Consider the following 22,235-nt stretch of genomic DNA (forward strand, 5'->3'; position numbering starts at 1 on the left):
TTGACATAAAGACTCATGGGTGGTGTCATCGGACTCTGTTTTGAGTACTTGACCTTAATTGGCCTGAATTAGCCCCGCCCCTTTATCTGATTGGTCAATATTTGATAGTCCCTATTTTCTGCTTTTGAATGGTATGACATACTGTATGTAGGGTCCAACCCCAAAACCTGAGGTGAACCCGAGTAGCCAACCACAAACAGGCAGGAGACCAAACAATTGAAATAAAGAGCCAGATGGCTGTTTATTAAGGTGAAGGGGAAAAAACTGACTCAGGGGTTGATCCGGAGGGGAAGGCAGAGGAAACGGGGGAGCGATGGTTGGGGGTCCAGGAGACCAGGGTCAGTCGTGAGTTGGCAGCTGGGGGGGGGTCACGGAGATCCACGAGAATGGCTGCGAGGGGAACAGAGGCGTCGAGGAGGGGTCCAGGAAGGCAACGTAGACACAGGAACAAAAAAAGCCTTGGGACAAAAAACAAAGAGGGATTAATGTAAGCACGACACAAAGGTTCAAACTCGAGGGCTGAAAAAAGCTAGAGAAAGTTTCTCGAAGGGCCTGATTTAGTTACCGCATGGGTTCAGTACAATCAAGCACTGAGTGAAGGTCCAGGTCTTCTTTTAAGCCTGGGCTGGTGATTAGTGGCAGCTGAGGTAGATGGCTGATCAGCAGCACCTGTGCTGCTGGCTCTCCCAGCCAGAGGAGGAGGACTCCTAACAGGACCCCCCCTCCTACGGGAGACACCGGGCGACCGTCCGATGGCATCCGGGTGGGCTCGATAGAAGTCCTTCAGGAGGGCGGGGTCCGCCAGGTATGAGCGAGGGACCCAGGTGCGGTGCTCGGGGCCGTACCCTACCCAGTCCACCAGGTATTGATAGCCCCGGCCCCGACGACGGACAGCAAGGAGCTCCTTAACATCCCAGACCAGGTCACCCCCTTCCAGGACCCGTGGTGGGGGGGGAAGGGGAACTGGGGCAGAGAGAACGCTGGAGACTACGGGTTTGAGACGTGACACATGAAACACGGGGTGAACCTTGAGTGAAGCTGGAAGGTGGAGGCGTACCGTCATGGGGTTGATGATGCGGTCAATGGTATATGGGCCAACATAGCGGGGTCCCATCTTCCGGGAGGTGGCAGGAAGTGGCAAGTCCTGGGACAACAAGTACACCTGTTGACCCGGCCTGTAGTCTGGTGCTGGCCTCCTCCGTCGATCGGCAGTCCGCCGAGACCGCTCGTTAGCCCGTAGCATGGCCCTCCGTGCAGTCCTCCAGATGCGCTGGCAACGATGGAGATGAGCTTGGGTGGAAGGGACCGCCACCTCTAGCTCCTGGCTTGGGAACAACGGGGGTTGGTAACCCAAGGAGCATTCAAAGGGAGACAGCCCTGTAGCAGAACTTTCCAGGGTGTTGATGGCATACTCCACCCAAGGCAGATACTTGCTCCAGGAAGCGGGGTTGCTGGTGGTAGCGCAACGTAGGGCCGCTTCCACAACCTGGTTAGCTCGCTCCGTCTGCCCATTGGTCTGTGGGTGGTATCCCGAAGAAAGGCTGGCTGTGGCCCCAATTCCCCTGCAGAAAGTCCGCCACACCTTAGCAGTGAACTGGGGGCCACGGTCCGAGACAATATCCTGGGGAATCCCGTGGAGGCGTACGACGTGGGTCACCAGGAGTTCTGCGGTCTCAGCAGCTGTGGGGAGTTTGGGCAGGGCAACAAGGTGAACAGCTTTACTGAACCGGTCAACAATGGTGAGGATGGTATTGTTACCTTGGGATGAGGGGAGCCCAGTCACAAAATCCACCCCCACATGAGACCATGGCCGACTGGGGACTGGGAGGGGGCGTAGGAGACCTGCTGGGGGCTGATGAGAGGCCTTACTGCGGGAGCAGACATCGCAGGCAGCTACAAACTCCCTTGTGTCAGCCTCAAGGGAAGGCCACCAGAAGCGCCTGCGGATAAAAGCCGCCGTGCGACGAGCACCGGGGTGGCAGACGAACCGACTGGCATGACCCCACTGAAGTACTTGGGGCCGGACAGCATTCGGTACAAACAGGCGATTAGGGGGTCCATTGCCAGGGTCAGGTTGGGTGCGTTGTGCCGTTCTTACCACCGTCTCGATTCCCCAGGTGACGGCACCCACAACCCAGGCTGGGGGGAGAATGGTGTCCGGGGTAGCAAGGGCCTTGGTGGATTCCTCAGATTCCAGGCGGGAGAGGGCGTCAGCCCTCACATTCTTGGAGCCTGGGCGAAAGGTGAGGGTGAAATTGAAACGACTGAAGAAGAGCGCCCAGCGAGCTTGTCGGGGGTTAAGTCTCTTGGCGGTCCTCACGTAGGTTAGGTTCTTGTGGTCAGACCATACAATAAAAGGTTCCTTTGCCCCCTCCAGCCAATGCCGCCATTCCTCCAGTGCAGCATGAACTGCTAGAAGCTCCCGATTACCCACGTCATAGTTCCTCTCTGCTGGGGAGAATCGCCGGGAGAGGTATGCGCATGGGTGGATCTTCTGATCCTCCTCCGACCGCTGGGAGAGAACGGCTCCAATCCCTGTGTCCGACGCATCCACCTCCACAATGAACTGGCGTGAAGGGTCAGGATGGGAGAGCACAGGCGCCTTAGTAAATAGGCCCTTCAGTGTCCTAAACGCTGACTCTGCCTCAGGGGTCCAGCAAAAAGGACGAAGGGTGGAGGTGAGCGCAGTGAGAGGGGCAGCGACCCGACTGAACCCTGGGACAAACCGTCTATAAAAATTGGCAAACCCCAAGAAGCGCCGGAGTTGGGTCTTGTCAGTAGGGGTAGGCCAGTCCTCCACTGCCCGGACCTTCTTGGGGTCAGCACAAACATGACCCTTCTCCACAACATGGCCCAGAAATTCCACTGAGGCGGAGTGGAACACACATTTCTCAGCCTTAACAAACAGGCGATTCTCCAACAGCCTTTGGAGGACGAGACGGACATGTTGTTGGTGCTCCTCCTCAGTCCTGGAGAACACCAGGATGTCATCCAGGTAGACCACCACGAAAATGTTCAACATATCCCGGAGGATGTCGTTCACCAAAGCCTGGAAGACAGCTGGGGCATTCGTCAGGCCGAAAGGCATGACGAGATATTCGAAGTGGCCCAGGTGGGTATTGAAAGCCGTCTTCCACTCGTCTCCTTCCCGAATGCGCACTAGGTGGTAGGCGTTGCGGAGGTCCAACTTTGTGAAAACAGAGGCGTGGGTCAGGGGTTCAAACATGGAACTCAAGAGGGGGAGTGGATACCTGTTCTTAACTGTGATGGTGTTTAACTGCCGATAATCTATGCAGGGCCTCAGGCTGCCATCCTTCTTCGCCACAAAGAAGAAGCCTGCGCCTACCGCGGAGGACGATGGCCTTATGATGCCTGAGGCGAGGGACTCGGTGATATAATTGCGCATAGTCTCCTTCTCAGGGACAGAGAGGTTATACAGCCGACCCACCGGAAGAGCTGCCCCAGGAAGGAGATCTATGGAGCAATCATAAGGGCGGTGAGGGGGGAGTGAAAGGGCCTGATGTTTACTAAACACGGAAGCTAGATCGTGATAGACAGAGGGGACACCAGAAAGGTCTGGAGGAGAGACCGATCGCCGAGGGCTACTGGACGGAGAGCGAGCAGAGCGAAGGCAGTTGGCGTGGCAAGCAACGCTCCAGCCCAAAATCCGTCCAGCTGACCACGAGATGTGGGGATCATGTCTCTCCAACCAGGGCCTACCTAACACCAGGGGAGCAGTGGGAGCGTGTAACACCAAAAAACGTGCAGTCTCCACGTGATTCCCAGAAAGCGTCAATGTGAGAGGAGCAGTGCAGTGCGTAACCTTACCTAGAGAGTGGCCATCTAAGGCTTGGACGGTGCAGGTGGAGTCAAGGGGAACGAGTGGGATACCAGCTTGACGGGCTAAGGAGATGTCTATCAAACACTCGTCCGCCCCTGAATCCACCAGTGCGCTAACCGAGAGTGACTCAGTGCCCCAAGAAAGAGTGGCAGGGAAAAGATGGTTCTTGGGTTGGGGTAGTGTGGTCTTGCTCACCAGGATCCCCTTAGCTAGTGAGCCAGGTATTTTTGGGCAGGCAGGGCAGGCTCTGATGAAGTGCCCCTTCTTCCCACAATAGAGACAGAGTCGACCCCGCATACGCTCTTCTCGTTCCTCAGGCCGGAGGCGTGACCTGGCCACCTTCAGGGGTTCATCAGAGGCTCCTCCGGATGATGGTTTAGGTGAGAGAGGGAATGTGGGGCCCGATGGGTAACTTCCACCACCATCGGGGTTAATAGGGGAACAGGCTGTGTATGCTCTGGGTGTAGCCCCTGAGCGTTGAGCATGTTCCTGGCGCCTCTCTCTCAGGCGTGCATCCATCTGCAGAGCAAGGGTGACCAGAGCGTTGAGGGTAGTGGGTGGGTCTCTTCCGACGATCAGATCCTTTATTGCGTCACTCAGACCTCTCCGGTACGCGCTCCGGAGAGCCAGGTCACCCCACCCACTGTCTGCGGCAATCACCCGAAAGTCCAGGGTGTAGTCGGCGACAGAGCGAGTCCCCTGCTGGAGGGTGTGTAGCCGGCTGGCCGCGTCCGCCCCGTCCGCCGGGTGATCAAACACCAGTCTGAACTCTGCAAGGAATCTCTCATAGTCCTTGGAGAGGGACCCATCCTGGCCAACGGCTGCAATGGCCCAGCTGAGGGCTTTGTCCGAGAGGAGGGATATGATCAGGGCGATCCGGGCCTCGTCGGACCCATAACGTGAGGGCTGGTGGGTAAACAGGAGTTGGCACTGACCGAGAAACCCCTTGCACTGGGCAAAATTTCCAGAATAACTCTTGGGACATGGGAGTTTGGGCTCTGTGCTAGGTTCAGGAGGGTTATGAACAGATGAGACCAAGGGGCTGGGCTGAGGGGCTGCAGAAGGGCCGCTAAGCCGGGAGACGACCTCGGTCAGGGAAGCGAGCTGAGCGCCAATGGTCACCAGGGCAGCAGCGTTGGTCTGGGAGGTGGTCTGGAGAGTTGAAACCTCCCCTGTGACCAGGGTGAAGGCCTGGGTGAGCTGGTTGTTAAGGCCTGCTAGCTGGGCATCATGCTCGCGGACTCTGATTTGGAGGGTCTCGGGGTCAGGGAGCTTGGGCATAGTGGCGGGTGGGGCACCCGCCTGTCTGGGTTGGCTAGGGTTCATATTTGGCTTGATTGTTCTGTAGGGTCCAACCCCAAAACCTGAGGTGAACCCGAGTAGCCAACCACAAACAGGCAGGAGACCAAACAATTGAAATAAAGAGCCAGATGGCTGTTTATTAAGGTGAAGGGGAAAAAACTGACTCAGGGGTTGATCCGGAGGGGAAGGCAGAGGAAACGGGGGAGCGATGGTTGGGGGTCCAGGAGACCAGGGTCAGTCGTGAGTTGGCAGCTGGGGGGGGGTCACGGAGATCCACGAGAATGGCTGCGAGGGGAACAGAGGCGTCGAGGAGGGGTCCAGGAAGGCAACGTAGACACAGGAACAAAAAAAGCCTTGGGACAAAAAACAAAGAGGGATTAATGTAAGCACGACACAAAGGTTCAAACTCGAGGGCTGAAAAAAGCTAGAGAAAGTTTCTCGAAGGGCCTGATTTAGTTACCGCATGGGTTCAGTACAATCAAGCACTGAGTGAAGGTCCAGGTCTTCTTTTAAGCCTGGGCTGGTGATTAGTGGCAGCTGAGGTAGATGGCTGATCAGCAGCACCTGTGCTGCTGGCTCTCCCAGCCAGAGGAGGAGGACTCCTAACACTGTACATAGTAGTGGGTGGTGTCATCGGACTCGGTTTTGACTCCTTCACCTTAATTGGTGCAAATTAGCCCCGCCCCTTCTTCTGAGTGGTCAAAATTTTATAGTTCCTATTTTCTGCCATATTTTTTGAATGGTTTGACATAAAGAGTCATGGGTGGTGTCATCGGACTTAGTTTTGAGTCCTTGATCTTTATGGGTTAAAATTGCACGCGCGAGGGCCCGTTAATCGCTGCTTGCAGCTTTAATTTGTCTGTTATTGTAGGCAAGTTTTTCTTGATATGCATTTCCATTGCTATGTTATTATCACGATAATTCATGCTCTAGTTTCCAGTAATACATCTATTTATACATATGGCATATTTATAAGTGCTTCAAGTGGTTAGAAAATAAAGCTTCCAATGCTTTGTTTTTCTCCCATCAAGTTTATTTTTTGTTAGACATAGACACTTTAATTCAACACGGTTTTGAAAATGTTTTGCCTCGTCTCCTCAGCTCTCTTGTGGCTTCCGGCACTCCGCTGTGGTTACAGCAGATGGGAAGCTTTTCACCTTTGGCAGTGGTGAATCTGGGCGTCTGGGTCTGAGGTCAACATCCAACAAGATGCTACCTGAAAGGGTGGCTGCACTGGAGGGATATCATGTCGGTCAAGTAAGAGGAGAACATCTTTGGTTTTAAATTCAGACAACATATTCTCCACAAGAAGAAGGATTAAAAATCTAATCTTCCTTAAAATGTTCTCAGGTGTCATGTGGCCTCAACCATACCCTGGTGGTTTCTCTGGATGGTATGGTTGTCTGGGCATTTGGAGATGGGGATTATGGCAAATTGGGAACAGGCTCCTCCATGGCAAAATACTACCCTCAGGTATGTGAAGATGATTCTCATTCAGGAAATCGCCAAAATTAAAATACAATTAGTAAATGTTATAATGTTATTCTGTATCTGGTGTTGTGCCACAAAGGGGTACTGGTTCAATTATTAGAGAATTATTAATAATTGTCTTACGGCAGTTATTCATAATTAATAAAGAAGATGACTTTATCAATATGAATTATCAAAATGAAGCAATCAAAACGGGGCACCACCTGTCTTTATCAGGAAAATAATAACTAAACACCAAAATCAGTCTCAAGGTAACTGTTATTCCATACGTGCCAGCCTGTTTCCAGGCGTGGCGTTACAGAATAACCGGGAAGAAAGGAGTCCGAGCACAGACCTTTGCCACCAGTAGCTGTGACAAATATGTATAAAATAAACAACTTCTCTCATTCAAATGAATCAGAATGTATTTACACAAGTGTTAAAACACTTGGGATGAATTCCAATGCCTAAACTAGTGCTGTCAAGCGATAAAAAAATTGAGCGTTTAATTAATTAAGATCCGTAATTAATTCATCTAATTAATTTGTTTTTTAATCACACCTAATTGCAGAGAAAAGTCCTCAACTTGAAGTGTTTTCCTTTGAATTGATTACATTATTGTGGCAGATCAAAACATTGATATATAGTGAAAACAAAGTGGCTCTATAAAGTTATGTATTTATCTTTTTTAACAGACTTGAACAGATGCAGTCCTAGACCTTTACATCTGCTTGGCAACAACATTCGCCAGCCTCTCGGTCGCAGACCTGCGCATGTGCGTGGTGATCTCCTCGGGTTTAGTTTGGCGAAGAGCGTTGCTGTGGCTCGATAAATAGCTAACATCGTTGCTGCAGACGTTGGCTGTGGCTGCGCTCGTGACCAGGTGCTTTCCGTTTATGTGGTAGCTAGGAATGGGCGATATTTTACCGTTCACGATATACCGTCAAAAACATTCCCCACGGTAAGAATTTGTCATCTTGCGGTAAAAACAATAAATTCCCGTTGATGTTTTTGTGTAACAAACGTGGCTGAAGGCGGATCTGAGAGCGAGGAGCTCGTTGTTAAACGAGGCTCCAGCTCCGTTATCTGGAACTGGTTTGGATTTAAAAAGAGTGACGAGGAGCAAACATCATCTATTATATGCAGAGTCTGCAGAAACAGAAGGAAATGGTTGTTACATTTTGATATAACGTTTGACTATTAGGAAAAAAAATTGCAATAGTATCTAATTTGTGGCATGTTCCAACCACAGGTTAATTTGCACATTTTATTTATATTAGAAGAGGTCATCACTGATTGGATTTTATTTTCATTGAACTTTTATTTATTTGTCCTGTTTCTTTATTTATCAAGTTGTATTTTTTCTACTTTGTGATTTTATAAGCTAAGAAAACTTGTTTTGGGGGCTCCAAAGACTGAATGTGGTGATAGATTCATAGTTAAAAAGGTGGAGTTGAATTGGTATTTTTTTTAATCGTCATTTTTATCGTTATCAGGATAAATGCCAGAAATTATCGTGATACATTTTTTAGTCCATACCGCCCATCCCTAGTGGTAGCTAAACTTCAGCTGCTTCGGTGATAAGCAAAGTCCTTTCCACAAAGAACACGTATCACTCTACTCCTTTATCAAAGGTGCCGTCGAGGCGTTTTGGAAATGTAAATTCCCCATTCACTGGACAGACAACTTTCACATGCTCCTCCATTTCCACTTCTCTTCTCCGCTACTCACCCAAGAGCAATAAACCTTTGTTTCAAGCCTGCGGTCAGCTGTAAGAAATGGAGGCGGGTCTCAGAGTGAGGCCTCAGAGCTGGGCCTTAAAGTTCAAATTGAGGCTTCCATTGTTCACATAGCACTGTGGCCCAACACTAGGTGCTTCACTGACAGATGTAATGACGACAACATCATTAATACCCAGCGCTTTACTAGAACTGCTGCTTTGTTTTGTCAGTCATTTTACATAAAGCTGAGATGAAAACAAGTCTTTGATTGTTTTTTCTTCTTCTTTTTTTTAAGAAAGTGGAGCAGCTTTGCAACAGGGGAGTTAAGAAAGTCTGCTGTGGCACTCAGTTCTCAGTGGCGCTGACCTGTGATGGACATGTTTACACGTTTGGTCAAGGTACATTTCATTATGAAGTGCTTTTCATTTTTGTATAAGCCAATCTTCCTAAAATGAGATAATGTTTTGATATAGTGTTTACACTAGACTAGAGTGTCTGTCTGGATTTAACTCTTAATTTCATACAGCTGTAAGTTCATAAATAAGAAGTTAAGAGACATTGATTATTCAGTTGTAAATTTGCATACCGGTATCTGAAATAAGTCATGATAACTAAATTAGGTTTTTGTACGCATCAAAATGTAGAAAATAATTTGTGCACATTGTATTCCCATGCTTTTCTGTATGCCACAATATTTTTATTTTTCTTTTTAAATGTAGAATAAGTGAATTCTTGATGACATCATATCTGATATTTAAACAACGCATCAAATAAACACGGCGAGCTAGCTCCTCCCTCCGTTACTTACAGCTTGTGTTCAAGGACAAGCTCTCCCTGTCGGCGATTGGCTGGAGCAATACTTGTTGTAGTTTGGGTGCCGAGGTCCCGACCTCTGCCTGTTTGGAGCTTACAGAGCCAACGCTAAGAGGTTTTCATGCCAACAAAACTGTATAAAATAGCTTACCCAACCTTTAATACTACCACACAGCGCTTGGCAGTGATATTTCAAATGAAAGCCAGTTGAATGCCTTACTTTACACTAGGGGTGTAACAATATATCGTGCCACGAAATTTCGCGATACAAAAACGTCACGAAACGTGTCGTGGAGGTGACAGTGTATCGCGATATTAATATTAATCCATTGTGTTTACTAGAAACGCGCAGCTGACCACGCGTGCCGACCGCGCCTCGACCCGCGGACCAAAATCTTACTACGCTCAGAAGAAACTAGTCCCGTTTTGCGGTCCCGATCACGGGACTCTTGGGGGGTTTGAGCTCTGAACTTTTAAGTCTGGTGTAGAGTTAAGCCTTACCTTATTAAATGAAACCTTTTTCAGGTCGTGAGTAGGATATCACGGGGACAACTTCTTCCGAGTTGGAGTGTACTTTAAAGTCCCTCAACAGTGTAGGATTTTAGAACTTCAACACGGCATCTAGTGCTGTATCACTCCGCCCAATCTAAAACATACTAATAACTCCAGATAAACTGACTAGTGTCATTATAGTCCCTGATTTACATCAGAATATAAAGAATATATTTATAAAATAATGAACCCTGAATTAACAAAATAAACTTCTTAACAAAAATAAATCTCCTCTTACACTTATAAGGTGAGCATGAATCAATCTTTTTTATGATGTAAAATTGTATGTATTTATTTACTTTTATTTATTTATTTAATTTTAGTTGTTACATTTCTGGAAAAGAAAAAAGTCAAATCATACACGAGAGAAACTATTCAGTTTGTGGCTAAATATTTTTATTTGTATGAAACTGAAGATGCATAAATGCAAACCTGACATTTACTTTTAGTTCAGTTTGTGGAAAATGGTTTTCTGGCTTTCTCTTTAAAACTTAAACAGTTATAAAGCATTACAAACTGTAACAATAGGGCAAACACACAGCATTGTTTTGTATTTTGTCTTTCAAATAAAAGACAATTTTTTCTAGTCATATGTTCCTCATTCAAGGTTGTTAAAAAAATACTGCTATAATATCGTATCGTTATCGTGACCTCAATATCATGTATCGTATCGTGAGATTAGTGTATCGTTACACCCCTACTTTACACACATTTCAAGTAGAAAAATGGAAAAATATGTTTTTTTCTTTTTACCATTGTTTTGATATTGTGCTACTTTGCTTTCTTCTGCTCATCCTTCAGAGCGCCTGATCGGCCTGCCGGACAACATGCTGAAGAATAAGTCCTGTCCCCAGGTGGTGCCATCGTTGGAAGGGTTATTCATCGAGGACATAGCTGTGGGTTGTGAGCATGTTCTCGCTCTGTCCTCTACTGCAGATGTTTACGCCTGGGGCTGCAACAGTGAGGGACAGGTAACCAGAATGCTCAACTAGGACGTCAAACACTCAGGAAATACGTCATTTTTCTTGCATTATGCACCACTGGAACTCTTAAGTCAGCATTGTTGTATGTTGTTTCTCTCTTGCAGCTTGGCCTTGGGCACTCTAATCTAGTGAAGGAGCCAGCGCTCATAACAGCCCTCCAGGTTAAAAATGTTAAACAGATCTCTGCTGGCCGCTGCCACAGTTCAGCCTGGACAACCCCCTGCACCTTGAGGAAAAACGCAGGTACACACTTGGTCTTACTGTACCAGTGCGCTCAAATGTTGTGAGATCCATGAAAGGAACTAGGGCTGAGCGATATATCGAGATTTTAATATATATATCGATATATTTTCAAACGCGATATGGTACGAGACAATATCGTTTATATCGATTCATAAAAAAAAAAAAAAAAAAAAATACATTTTTTTTACAATTTTTTTTTTAAAGATTTTGATATAGCTTATTTTTTGACAAATTAACTTGAATGTTTTATTTGAGATTTGCACAAATGTTTTGTTATTTGGACAACTGTCAACCTCAGTGGAAAAGTCTGCCTGTTACTGTCTACATTGTATTAATTGCATTAATTGTGTATTTTAATGTAATTGTTTTGCAGGAAAGGGATATGTGTTTTATTTTATTCAAGAAGCATTTTTATTCTATATATGCAGGCAGTTTATTTTTTTTCATTTGTTTTATACATTTTGATATTGTGCAGACCTCTGTTAATAAAGGTACCTGTGTGACATTTGGCACGAGGCTTTGTATTAAAACTGACAGTTTTTTTAAGGGTTTGCCTCAGAAAAAAATGAAGCTAACAGAGATGCTATGCTATAATGCTTTGGGGGAAACCCCAATTATGGTACAGAAAAAATATCGATATATATCGAGTATCGCCATTCACCTAGAAAATATCGAGATATGACTTTTGTTCCATATCGCCCAGCCCTAAAAGGAACTCACCTGTGACTCCATATGTCATTGGCAGGTGGATCCGGACCTTTCCAGCTAGGCATTCCCCAGTCAGTTCCTCCCCAGTACAACACTCTGAAAGACTTCAGTCCCGATGTCCTCAGCATGCGCCTCAGGGTGCTCTATCACTTCTCTGATCTCATGTACAAATCCTGGAGGCTTCTCAATCTGGACACAAAAAATCCGGTACCTTTAGTCAGATCTAAACACTTAAATACAAATAAGTGCTTCCATCTGCTGATTGTTAAGTCAGTTTTTCAATCTAATGCTCCATTCCGGTTTCTCATTTTACTCTTCTTTTCTACCTTGTTTCCAGACGTCCACTTCACGCTACAGTTTAGGGACAACAGCCATCATCCGGGGTGAACTGAGAGGTCTTCTATCCCCCAAAGTCAACACACTGCCTCTTGTGCGCTCAATTGGCAGGACAATGACCCAGGGGAAAACATATGGGCCACAGATCACCGTAAAACGGATATCCACTCGGTAGGGATGACCATGATGTTTGTCCGTTTATAGCAGGGGTGTCAAATGTGCGGCATGCGGCCCGAGAGAGGTTTTCATGCGGCCCGCGAGAAGTTTCCAGCGCAAAAAAACCGAAATGTTAATTTACTAAAAAGGAACGCATAAATAATTGCCATGAATTGCAGCATATCCGATAATATATTTCTCCTACAAATCCATCGTTATTCCACAAAGACAGCAGTTTTCAACATTTTTTTTGTTTTCTAGAATGCATTTGCCGATTTTATTTCTTTGTAGACGGCGTATTATTTTTATTAACTGACTACTATTATATATTTTCGCAGGAAAAATATCACTGCTAAAAAAGATGATAGAAGATATTTATTCGGAGAATTTCAGTTTTGAATACGAGGATAGTGACAAAGTAAAACAGTTAAGAGAACTGCTGACTTTTTCGGCACACTGGCGTAAATATCTGCGCCAATTTTTTAAAATAAATACACTTAATTGTACTGGAAAAATCTCTAAATCACAAAGAAACACTCTCGGATGTGATAAGAAAGATTTAGCTTTTAATTAAATTTCCTATAAAAAAGCGAAATATAAAAAAACACACTTGTTTCTGTTTATCTTTGTAAAATGATATTAAAAGTATCTTATAGATAATTTGAAAAAAAATTAGAAATATCAAGAAAAGATCCTGAAGAAATATATTTTACATAATTAGAGTGTAAACAAAGTGCATATTTCCTTTAAAATTAACTAAACTGATATTGGATTAGATAACAATAGTATAAAAAAAGAATTAGAAAAAAACTTTTCGCACCGTTTTTGTTATTTTGAGCGTGCGGCCCGCGAGAAAAAAATTGGTCAAATCCGGCGCCCCAAGAAAAATGAGTTTGACACCCCTGGTTTATAGGAAATGGATGTCTTCAGGAGTCAACTCCTGGGGGAGAAAAGAAAACAGGAATTTTCTACAATTGCAGGACTTTCTTTGACAACTTTGTGCCAGTTTGACATGTTTGTTTATTTTTAAACTGTATCTTCAACGGCATAGTTTTATATCTGCATCCATCACCTGTGTCCTTCAAAATGCTTACGTCCACTACCATTTACTCCCAGAGGGCGTTCGAGCAAGCCCATCTTTGTGCAGATCGCAAAGCAAGTGGTGAGCCTGAATCCTCTGGAGCTGCGGCTGCCATCGCGAGCCTGGAAGGTCAAGTTGGTGGGGGAGGGAGCAGATGATGCTGGCGGGGTATTTGATGATACCATCACTGAGATGTGCCAGGTAGGATGGTAACTACACGTGTCAAACAACATCACATAATTAATTAATATTGGCTAGGGCTGGGGATCGATTCAAATATCAAGAATCGATTTGATTCCGATTCTTAAGATTCAGAATCGATTATCACGCTTTGATTCGATCCGATTCGATACGATATTGATTTCGGGTTACTGTTAATAAAACTGTTTTTTGAGCTGTTGCATGAATTATATGACTGTAGTTCTGCAACATATTACTACTAGTATTATATTGAGATTAAACAGCAAGTATTGCAGCTAATGATGCTGTAAGGACCAATCAGCTCCCAGAATGCTGATAGAACTGCTTTCAGAAACATCGTGTGGCAGAATTATCAAACAGATCCAGGGAGGAAACAGAGACGGATGAAATCGCTTTTATTTTTTCCCCATTTATGAGAATTTGGTTTTTAACATTTATGCAAATGTAACCCCAAGACAGTATATAAAGCAAAGAAATATAGACAATTTATGCAATTATAACTGAAAACTTTAATGTTTTCATACCTTTAAACATATTTAAAGGCAAAAACATGGCACCAGTTATTCTCGTGTCCAACAAAATATTCCTTTTTTGGGGATAAACAAAAAAGTACCAAAAGTTGTAATGTAATGATGAAAAAAAAAAAATAAAAAATTAAATCGATCTTTATAGTGGGGCAGCATAGCTAAGCTATTGTGCATTTTGTGATACAAGCAACAAATTTGGCACAAATGTACATTGACATATGGCGAACATTTTCAGATATTGAGCCACTCGGAATTCTCTCTTCATGTCCGCCATATTGGAATTCAAAATGGCCGCCATTTAAAATCTACATTTGCGCTTATCTGTGGATCTAAAATTGCTCTTGACTCGATTCTGGTGCCAAAATGTATGTTTTGGGGGACAAGGAATCCAATGGTAACAATATGCATTGCATATTTTTTACCACTGAGCCGCCATCTTGGATTTCAATATGGCCACCATTTGAAATCTTCATTTTTGTTTATCAGCGGGTCTAATGCTGCTATTGACTTGATTCTGGTGTCTAAATGTATGTTTTTGGGGGCAAGGAATCCAATGGTAACATTATGCATTGCGTATATTTTACCACTGAGCCGCCATGCTGGATTTCAAAATGGCCGCCTTTTAAAATCTACATTTGCGATAACCTTTGGGTTCAGTCTAAATGTATGATTTTGGGGGGTTGGGGGCAAGGAACCCAATTGTAACAAGCTGCTTGCATATCTTTATTAATTTTGCTGCCATATTGTATTTCAAATTGGCCGCCACTTGAAATCTACATGCGTGATTATCTCTAAAAAGTCAAATGCATTTATTGACTCGATTCATATATGTTATGGGGGACAATAACATATGGACGTTGTGAAGAATGCTGTAGAACACATGAATCCTGGACAGACACCAGTGATCACCTTTGATCAGCCACTGTTTGCTTTGGCCAAGCAGATACAGTGGAAGTGGCCAGATAGTTATGGTGAAGACCACATAGTGGTGATGTTTGGTGGTCTCCACATCGAGATGGCGGCACTGAAGACACTTAGGGACTGGCTGAAAGGAAGTGGTTGGGTGCAAGCACTGGTGCAAGCTGAGATTGCGACAGCAGGGACAGCAGACTCATTCTTGCGAGCATCTCATGTCTTGCGCACTAGAAGAGCACATCAAGTGACTGCAGCAGCACTGTACATCCTGCAACACCATGCCTACAACCGCTTCTGTTTGGAAAAAACCAGAGAAGCAGAGGACCTTCCCGCATTTGAAGACTGGTGTCGCCAGAGACGAGACAACATCCCCCAGTTTCGTTACTGGGCAACTGTGCTGGAACTAGAATTGTCGGTTCAAGTATATGTGCGCTCTCTCAGGCAGGGATTGTTTGTGTTGTACATAGATGCTCTGACAGATTTGGTCCCCTGGTTTCACGCACTAGATCATACCCACTATGCTAGGTGGATACCAGTGCACCTGACGGACATGGCCGAGCTAACTACCAAACACCCAAACGTAGCCAGCAAATTCAGCGAAGGTCACTTCACGGTTAAAAAAACGCAGAGGGTGTTCTCTTCAATCCCAACAGACCAAGCACATGAGCAGAATAATGCCTGTATCAAAGGAGACGGTGGCGCAGTTGGGCTTACTGACAACCCTAGTGCCCTTCGTCGCTGGATGGTTGCAGGACCAGAAGTTGCTAGGGTGATCGAAGAATTCCAAGACGGGAACCAATACTGTAGACGGCAAACAGCAGACACACGCCATCATGATCAGACTCCAAGTGTACAGGCCTCATTTGTGAGAGATGTCTGATCTCTCGTTGGTGTAATAGAGGAGATGGGGAACCCATTCGAGGAGGAGAGCCAGGATCTACTCATACTGGATTCAAAGGACATTGCAGGTCCTGCTGCCATGGAGACCGTGATGAATGCCAAGAATATTGGCCAAGAGCAGTTCGAGGCTTTCACCAGAGAGTGTCTGTTGGACAGAACAAAGGCAGAGGATGACCCGATACCTCGTAACAAGCTGAAGGTGTTCAGCACTTCAACTCCAAGAAGCAAGAGCAAAGGTCAGCAACAGCTCATCTCCGTCAAGAATGACCATGACCTCTTCGCACGAATGTACATTGGCTGCCAAACAAGGGATGGAAACCTTGAGGAATTATTTCGTCATGAGAACCAGGCATGTCCTCCTGCACTCTCCGATGGGGGAAACCTATTCACTGGTACCAAGAGTGATCTCATCACATGTTTGGAAGAAATATCCGATGCTAAGACAGAGACTCCATCGGATTCCTTTCCTCCCAAAACATACATTTGGACACCAGAATCGAGTCAAAACCAGCATTAGACCTAAAGATAATCGAAAATGTAGATTTCAAACAACGGCCATTTTGAAATTCAATATGGCGGCCTATTGATACAAAATATGCAATGCAGATTATTACCATTATATTCCTTGCCCCCCAAACATACATTTAGACACCAGAATCGAGTCAATAGCAGTATTAGACCCAAAGATAATCAAAAATGTAAATTTCAATCAACGGCCATTTTGAAATCCAATATGGCGGCTCATTGGTACAAAATATGTGATGCAGATTGTTTCCATTAGATTTCTTGCCCCCAAAAACATACATTTAGACACAAGAATCGAGTCAATAGCAGCAATAGACCCAAAGATAATTGAAAATATAGATTTCAGATGACGGCCATTTTGAATTCCAATATGGCGGACATGAAGGGAGAATTCCGAGTGGCTCAATATCTGAAAATGTTTGCCATATATCAATGTACATTTGTGCCAAATTTTATGCTTGTATCACAAAATGCACAATCCTTTTGAAATTTTGAGCTAAACCGCCCCACTATTAGACATATGAATCGATTTTTAGGAATTAATATGAGAATCGATTTAAAATCGGAGAATCGATCTTTTCAACACAGGCCTAATATTGGCTTCAACAGACTTTATGTAAAGTGACTACTACTGTGTCTCACCAGGAGCTGCAGTCTGGTGTGGTAGAACTTCTGATTCATACCCCCAACAGCTTTGCAGATGTGGGCAGCAACACAGACAGGTATGTGTTTTTCAGTCTTTATTTTGACACTGTATTATATGGTCAGATTGTTATTTTTGCCATTGGTCAAAACTTCTTAGGTACTTGCTCAACCCAGCGGCACACTCAGAGGATCACATGGTCCAGTTTCGCTTCTTGGGTATCCTCATGGCAGTTGCCATCCGCACCAAAAAGCCTCTGGACTTACATCTGGCTCCTTGGGTCTGGAAACAGCTTTGTTCAATGCCTTTGGGAGGGATTGACCTGGAGGAGGTGGACCTGCTTACCTACCGAACCCTTCAAGGGATCCTTCACTTAGAAAACAGTGAAATCACAGAAGATAATTTCCATGTGGTAAGGTCCTGCCATAACTGTCTCCTTGTGAACTAAGTTTTATCTAACAGTACTTTTTCCAAGATTAATTAATTTCACCCACTTTTCTGTTCTGTTTTCCAATCCTCAACATCCTTTTCCGTGAATTCATGGTGTCACACCTGCCGCTGCAGATGATCCCACTGGATTCATTCTTGGCCCACAGTGCAGATGGAAGTCTGGTACCTGTGATTCCTGGGGGTAAAAACATCTCCTTAACATTTGCCAACCGGACTGAATACGTGGAGAGAGCTCTGGACTACAGACTGCATGAGATGGATTCACAGGTTTGAGCGCATGTAGTGATTTGGGTGTATTTAGTAATAGTCTGGCCTCAGCATGTACATTAGGGATGGGCGGTATGGACTTAAAAATGTATCACGATAATTTCTGGCATTTATCCCGATAATGATAAAAAAAATACCAATACAAAAATGTCATCAACGGGAATCTTTCTTTCTTTCTTTCTTTCTTTCTTTCTTTCTTTCTTTCTTTCTTTCTTTCTTTCTTTCTTTCTTTCTTTCTTTCTTTCTTTCTTTCTTTCTTTCAGGCTCATTTCTTTCTTTCTTTCTTTCTTTCTTTCTTTCTTTCTTTCTTTCTTTCTTTCTTTCATTCTTTCTTTCTTTCTTTCATTCTTTCTTTCTTTCTTTCTTTCAGGCTCATTTTTTTGCTTTCTTTCTTTCTTTCTTTCTTTCTTTCTTTCTTTCAGGCTCATTTCTTTCTTTCTTTCTTTCTTTCTTTCATTCTTTCTTTCTTTCTTTCATTCTTTCTTTCTTTCTTTTGTTCTTTCTTTCTTTCTTTCTTTCAGGCTCATTTTTTTGCTTTCTTTCATTCTTTCTTTCTTTCTTTCTTTCTTTCTTTCATTCTTTCTTTCTTTCTTTCAGGCTAATTTCTTTCTTTCTTTCTTTCTTTCTTTCTTTCTTTCTTTCTTTCTTTCTTTCTTTCAGGCTCATTTCTTTCTTTCTTTCTTTCATTCTTTCTTTCTTTCTTTCATTCTTTCTTTCTTTCTTTCTTTTGTTCTTTCTTTCTTTCTTTCATTCCTTTCTTTCATTCATTCTTTCTTTCTTTCTTTCTCTCTTTCTTTCTTTCAGGCTCATTTCTTTCTTTCTTTCTTTCTTTTCTTTCTTTCAGGCTCATTTCTTTCTTTCTTTGTTTTTTTCAGGCTCATATCTTTCTTTCAGGCTTCCTTCCTTCCGTCCTTCCTTCCTTCCTTCCTTCCTTCCTTCCTTCCTTCCTTCCTTCCTTCCTTCCTTCCTTCCTTCCTTCCTTCACGTACGTTGTGCGTGGATTTAACTCAGAACCATAAATCAGGTTTTACACAAAAATGTCATCAACGGGAATTTATTGTTTTTACCGCGAGATGACAAATTCTTACCGTGGGGAATTTCTTTGAAGGTTTATCGTGAACGGTAAAATATCACCCATTCCTAATGTACATAACATTGAAATAAACTTAAAAGAATAGATGAAGCTATGTAATTATACACCACCCACCACTGTTGTTCTCATACACTTAAGTGGCAACAAAAATCAACATTTTCAAACATTGTACATTTTTTCTTCCTTTTCAATAGCAGAAACAATATTATTCTAAATGTTTTTTCATTCAGTAATGAAAAACATTTTCTAGCCAAACTGGTTGCCAGCAAACTGAGGCTGAAACTTTTACGAGAAAAGATTTTATGTGCCGACGTAAAGACATCAGGTTAAAAAAAAAAATGTGTTTACTTTCTTGGGGGGAGAAAAACAAGATTCTACTTCTTTGTACATTGTAAGCACATACTTTTAAGACCCTGTGGAGTTGTTGGCATTTCATCTTTCATCCCACTTATAAAGATCGTGCTTTTTTTCCTGTTAATTTACCCCACAATTTCTAGCCACGTTATTCATGTCACTAAAAATCAAGATGGATCGTGTGGAGGCACAGATCGAGGGAAGCATATTGGAACATTTCAGCTTCAGTTACATTGCCCAAAAGTAGAGTAGCCCCTATTATTCTATCATGAAAGAACAAACAAAAAACATTTAGAAGCACCAACACACCTAATAGATCCTAGAAACTGATTACTCACAGTTAATGGACTTCGGTCAGACAACCAGTTACATGCTGATCACTAAATGATTGAGAGTTCATTGGTGGAAATAGGAGAATCTTATATCCAGCAGTCGTGTCATCATCATGGTGGAGTGCTGGGAAAGAAGGGATCTCTCCCAACAACAATAAAACTCACATAATAGACTGATGGGATATTGCCAAAAGATGTCTGGATGACACTCTTAATGCAGCTGAGGGTGCTCTGTGTGGGGCTGCAAAACTTCAGGGAACAGATCTCTTTTTCATGGCAGAAACTAGGGCTGGGGATCGATTCAAATGTCAAGATTCGATTCCGATTCTTAAGATTCAGAATCGATTATCAAGATTTGATTCGATTCCGATATTGATTTGGGTTAGTGTTATTAAAACTGTTTTTTGAGCTGTTGCATGAATTATATGACTGTCTAGTTATGCAACATATTAATACTAGTATTATATTGAGATTAAACAGCAAGTATTGCAGCTAATGATGCTGTAAGGACCAATCAGCTCCCAGAATGCTGATGGAACTGCTTTCAGAAACATCGTGGGTCAGAATTACCAATCAGATCCAGGGAGGAAACAGAGACGGATGAAATCGGTTTTATTTTTTCCCACATTCTGTTTTTATTTGTTCCATTTTTGGTCTATTTTGGTTTTTAATTTTTGAGCATTTGGTTTTAAGCATTTTTTGCAAATGTAACCCCAAGACAGTATATAAAGTAATGAAATATAGACAATTTATGCAATTATAACCTAACACTCTAATGTTTTCATACCTTTAAACATATTGGCAAAAACATGGCACCAGTTATTCTCCTGTCCAACAAAACATTCCTTTTTTGGGGATAAACAAAAAAATAACCAAAAGTTGTAATGTAATGATGAATAAAAAAAAAATTTAAAAAAATCGATCTTTAGACATATGAATCGATTTTTAGGAATTAAAATGAGAATCGATTTAGAATTGGGAAATCGATTTTTTCAACACAGGCCTAGCAGAAACACAGATTTCTTAAGTCTCAGAGAGAGACTGTTAGACTAACAACAACCCAGGGATAGAAGAGACGAGATTGATCAGTTTTTATCTCACAAAGGGACAGCCTCTAGCTCACCGCTGTCTGATGTTCAGTCACAAGTAATTACCAAGAACATTTGCATCAAAAAAGTTGTGATTATTACAAATGAGGCCCAACACAACATTCAGAGTGCAGTGAAACGCTTTACCTTCATGTTTTTATTGCTTACACACTTGCTCCTTGGATGCTAGTAGTAGTAGTTACTGGATGTAACCAGTTCTGTGTTTTAGACCTCAGAGTAGTAACGTTAAGCACGCTAGTATTGATAATAGGAAAGAATTTGAACTGACTTAGAACACATAGTTGACGTTAAAACTATATACGGTTAAACTATTTAACCACGGTATAGCAGCTTCCTTCTGAGGAGATAACCTTTTCTGATATAAAGCAGACAACTAGTCCGAGCAGAGTGATTTATTTACTTTTTAATTCCCCTCCTCTGTACTGCCCACCAGTTTGCATTAGTGCTCTCTCCACACCCTGGTTGTTTTTTTGGCCTCATAGGGATCAAAGCAAGGGTGTAGGTTTGCATAGGGACGGTAGGGACATAACACTACGAACTTTTCAGGAGGCTCAAATTGTCCCCACCAACTTTTAAGCAACCTTATTTGCATTATATAATGAGTTCCGATATAAAGGTAATTTAGATTGTCTTCCCAAATGTTGTGAGGATAGAATTGACCCTACCATTATTAAGTGAATTATTTTCATTATGTTCAGACTTACATTTACCCCTTTTCACTTGCTGAATTTGCCGGTCCATTTTTTTTTCCTCAAACGCACCTTTGATTGGCTGATGACTTGACCATTTTTTCCATAATTGCTCAACCCACTGATGCATTTTAGAGATGAAAATAAGGGAGAAGAAGGTGAAGGAGACAACCAATTAAAGCAATGTATTACTCGTGTGGTGAAGGACAATGTAGGCCAACATGTAGTTCCATATATAGGTTAAGTAGTAGGTAAGAGACTATTAATAAGTTTGTATTTATTGTGTATGTTAATATAATTTAAGTTATGTTCAAATATTGCAATTTAAATTGCTAATAAAATCCTGGAATATTTTGGAAGTTTTCAAAATGTTTCTTTAGTAGTTTTTGAAAACAAAGGTTTGAATGGAACCGTGTATCAGGTGAACCAATACACATGAAAGTTAGTATAAGTCAATACAGATTTATTTTGCATTGATCATTTAGCCTATCAATTAATTAGGTTCATATTTGTGACAAATGTAGCCCTGACCCCCGTTCACCCAATCTGTTTGGTCTTATTAATGTCCCGTCCCCAGCAAAAAGTGAACACGCAGGTTATGCTGTTATATCGTCCCTACCAATGTTGAGACCAAACCTACGTCCTTGGATCGAAGCTAAGTATGTTCTGTTGTGTCCAGGTGGCAGCAGTCAGAGAGGGCATGTCCACCATCATCCCTGTGCCCCTCCTGTCCCTGCTGACAGCACAGCAGCTGGAACAGCTGGTCTGTGGCCTGCCAGAGGTCTCTGTAGAGATGCTGAAGAGGCTGGTGCGCTACCGTGACATCACCGAGAGCCACCAGCTGATTAGCTGGTTCTGGCAGAGCTTGGAGGAGTTCACCAATGAAGAGCGAGTACTCTTCCTACGTTTTGTTTGTGGCAGGTCCAGGCTGCCTTCCAACCCAGCTGATATTACACAGAAGTTCCAAATCATTAAGGTGGACAGGGTGAGGTTTTCTTAATATGGAAATAAGTCTAGTTCAGGG

The 22,235-nt window shown here is 43.4% G+C and overlaps 1 protein-coding gene across 6 annotated transcripts in view; it reads left to right on the forward strand.

The window, feature by feature from the left end:
• LOC133454949 (probable E3 ubiquitin-protein ligase HERC1) overlaps positions 1–22,235 on the forward strand; it is a 102,176-nt gene that overhangs the window by 78,813 nt on the left and 1,128 nt on the right. For all 6 annotated transcript variants that reach the window (XM_061733706.1, XM_061733701.1, XM_061733705.1 and 3 more), the window contains 12 exons: positions 6,245–6,400; positions 6,494–6,616; positions 8,630–8,732; positions 10,501–10,670; positions 10,787–10,925; positions 11,671–11,840; positions 11,971–12,140; positions 13,242–13,407; positions 16,920–16,996; positions 17,077–17,329; positions 17,482–17,634; positions 21,891–22,196. In XM_061733706.1, coding sequence (XP_061589690.1) covers positions 6,245–6,400; positions 6,494–6,616; positions 8,630–8,732; positions 10,501–10,670; positions 10,787–10,925; positions 11,671–11,840; positions 11,971–12,140; positions 13,242–13,407; positions 16,920–16,996; positions 17,077–17,329; positions 17,482–17,634; positions 21,891–22,196 — 1,986 coding nt within the window. The remainder of the gene's footprint in view (positions 1–6,244; positions 6,401–6,493; positions 6,617–8,629; positions 8,733–10,500; positions 10,671–10,786; positions 10,926–11,670; positions 11,841–11,970; positions 12,141–13,241; positions 13,408–16,919; positions 16,997–17,076; positions 17,330–17,481; positions 17,635–21,890; positions 22,197–22,235) is intronic.

Source organism: Cololabis saira, chromosome 11 (genome assembly GCF_033807715.1).
Source record: "Cololabis saira isolate AMF1-May2022 chromosome 11, fColSai1.1, whole genome shotgun sequence".
NCBI lineage: Eukaryota > Metazoa > Chordata > Actinopteri > Beloniformes > Belonidae > Cololabis > Cololabis saira.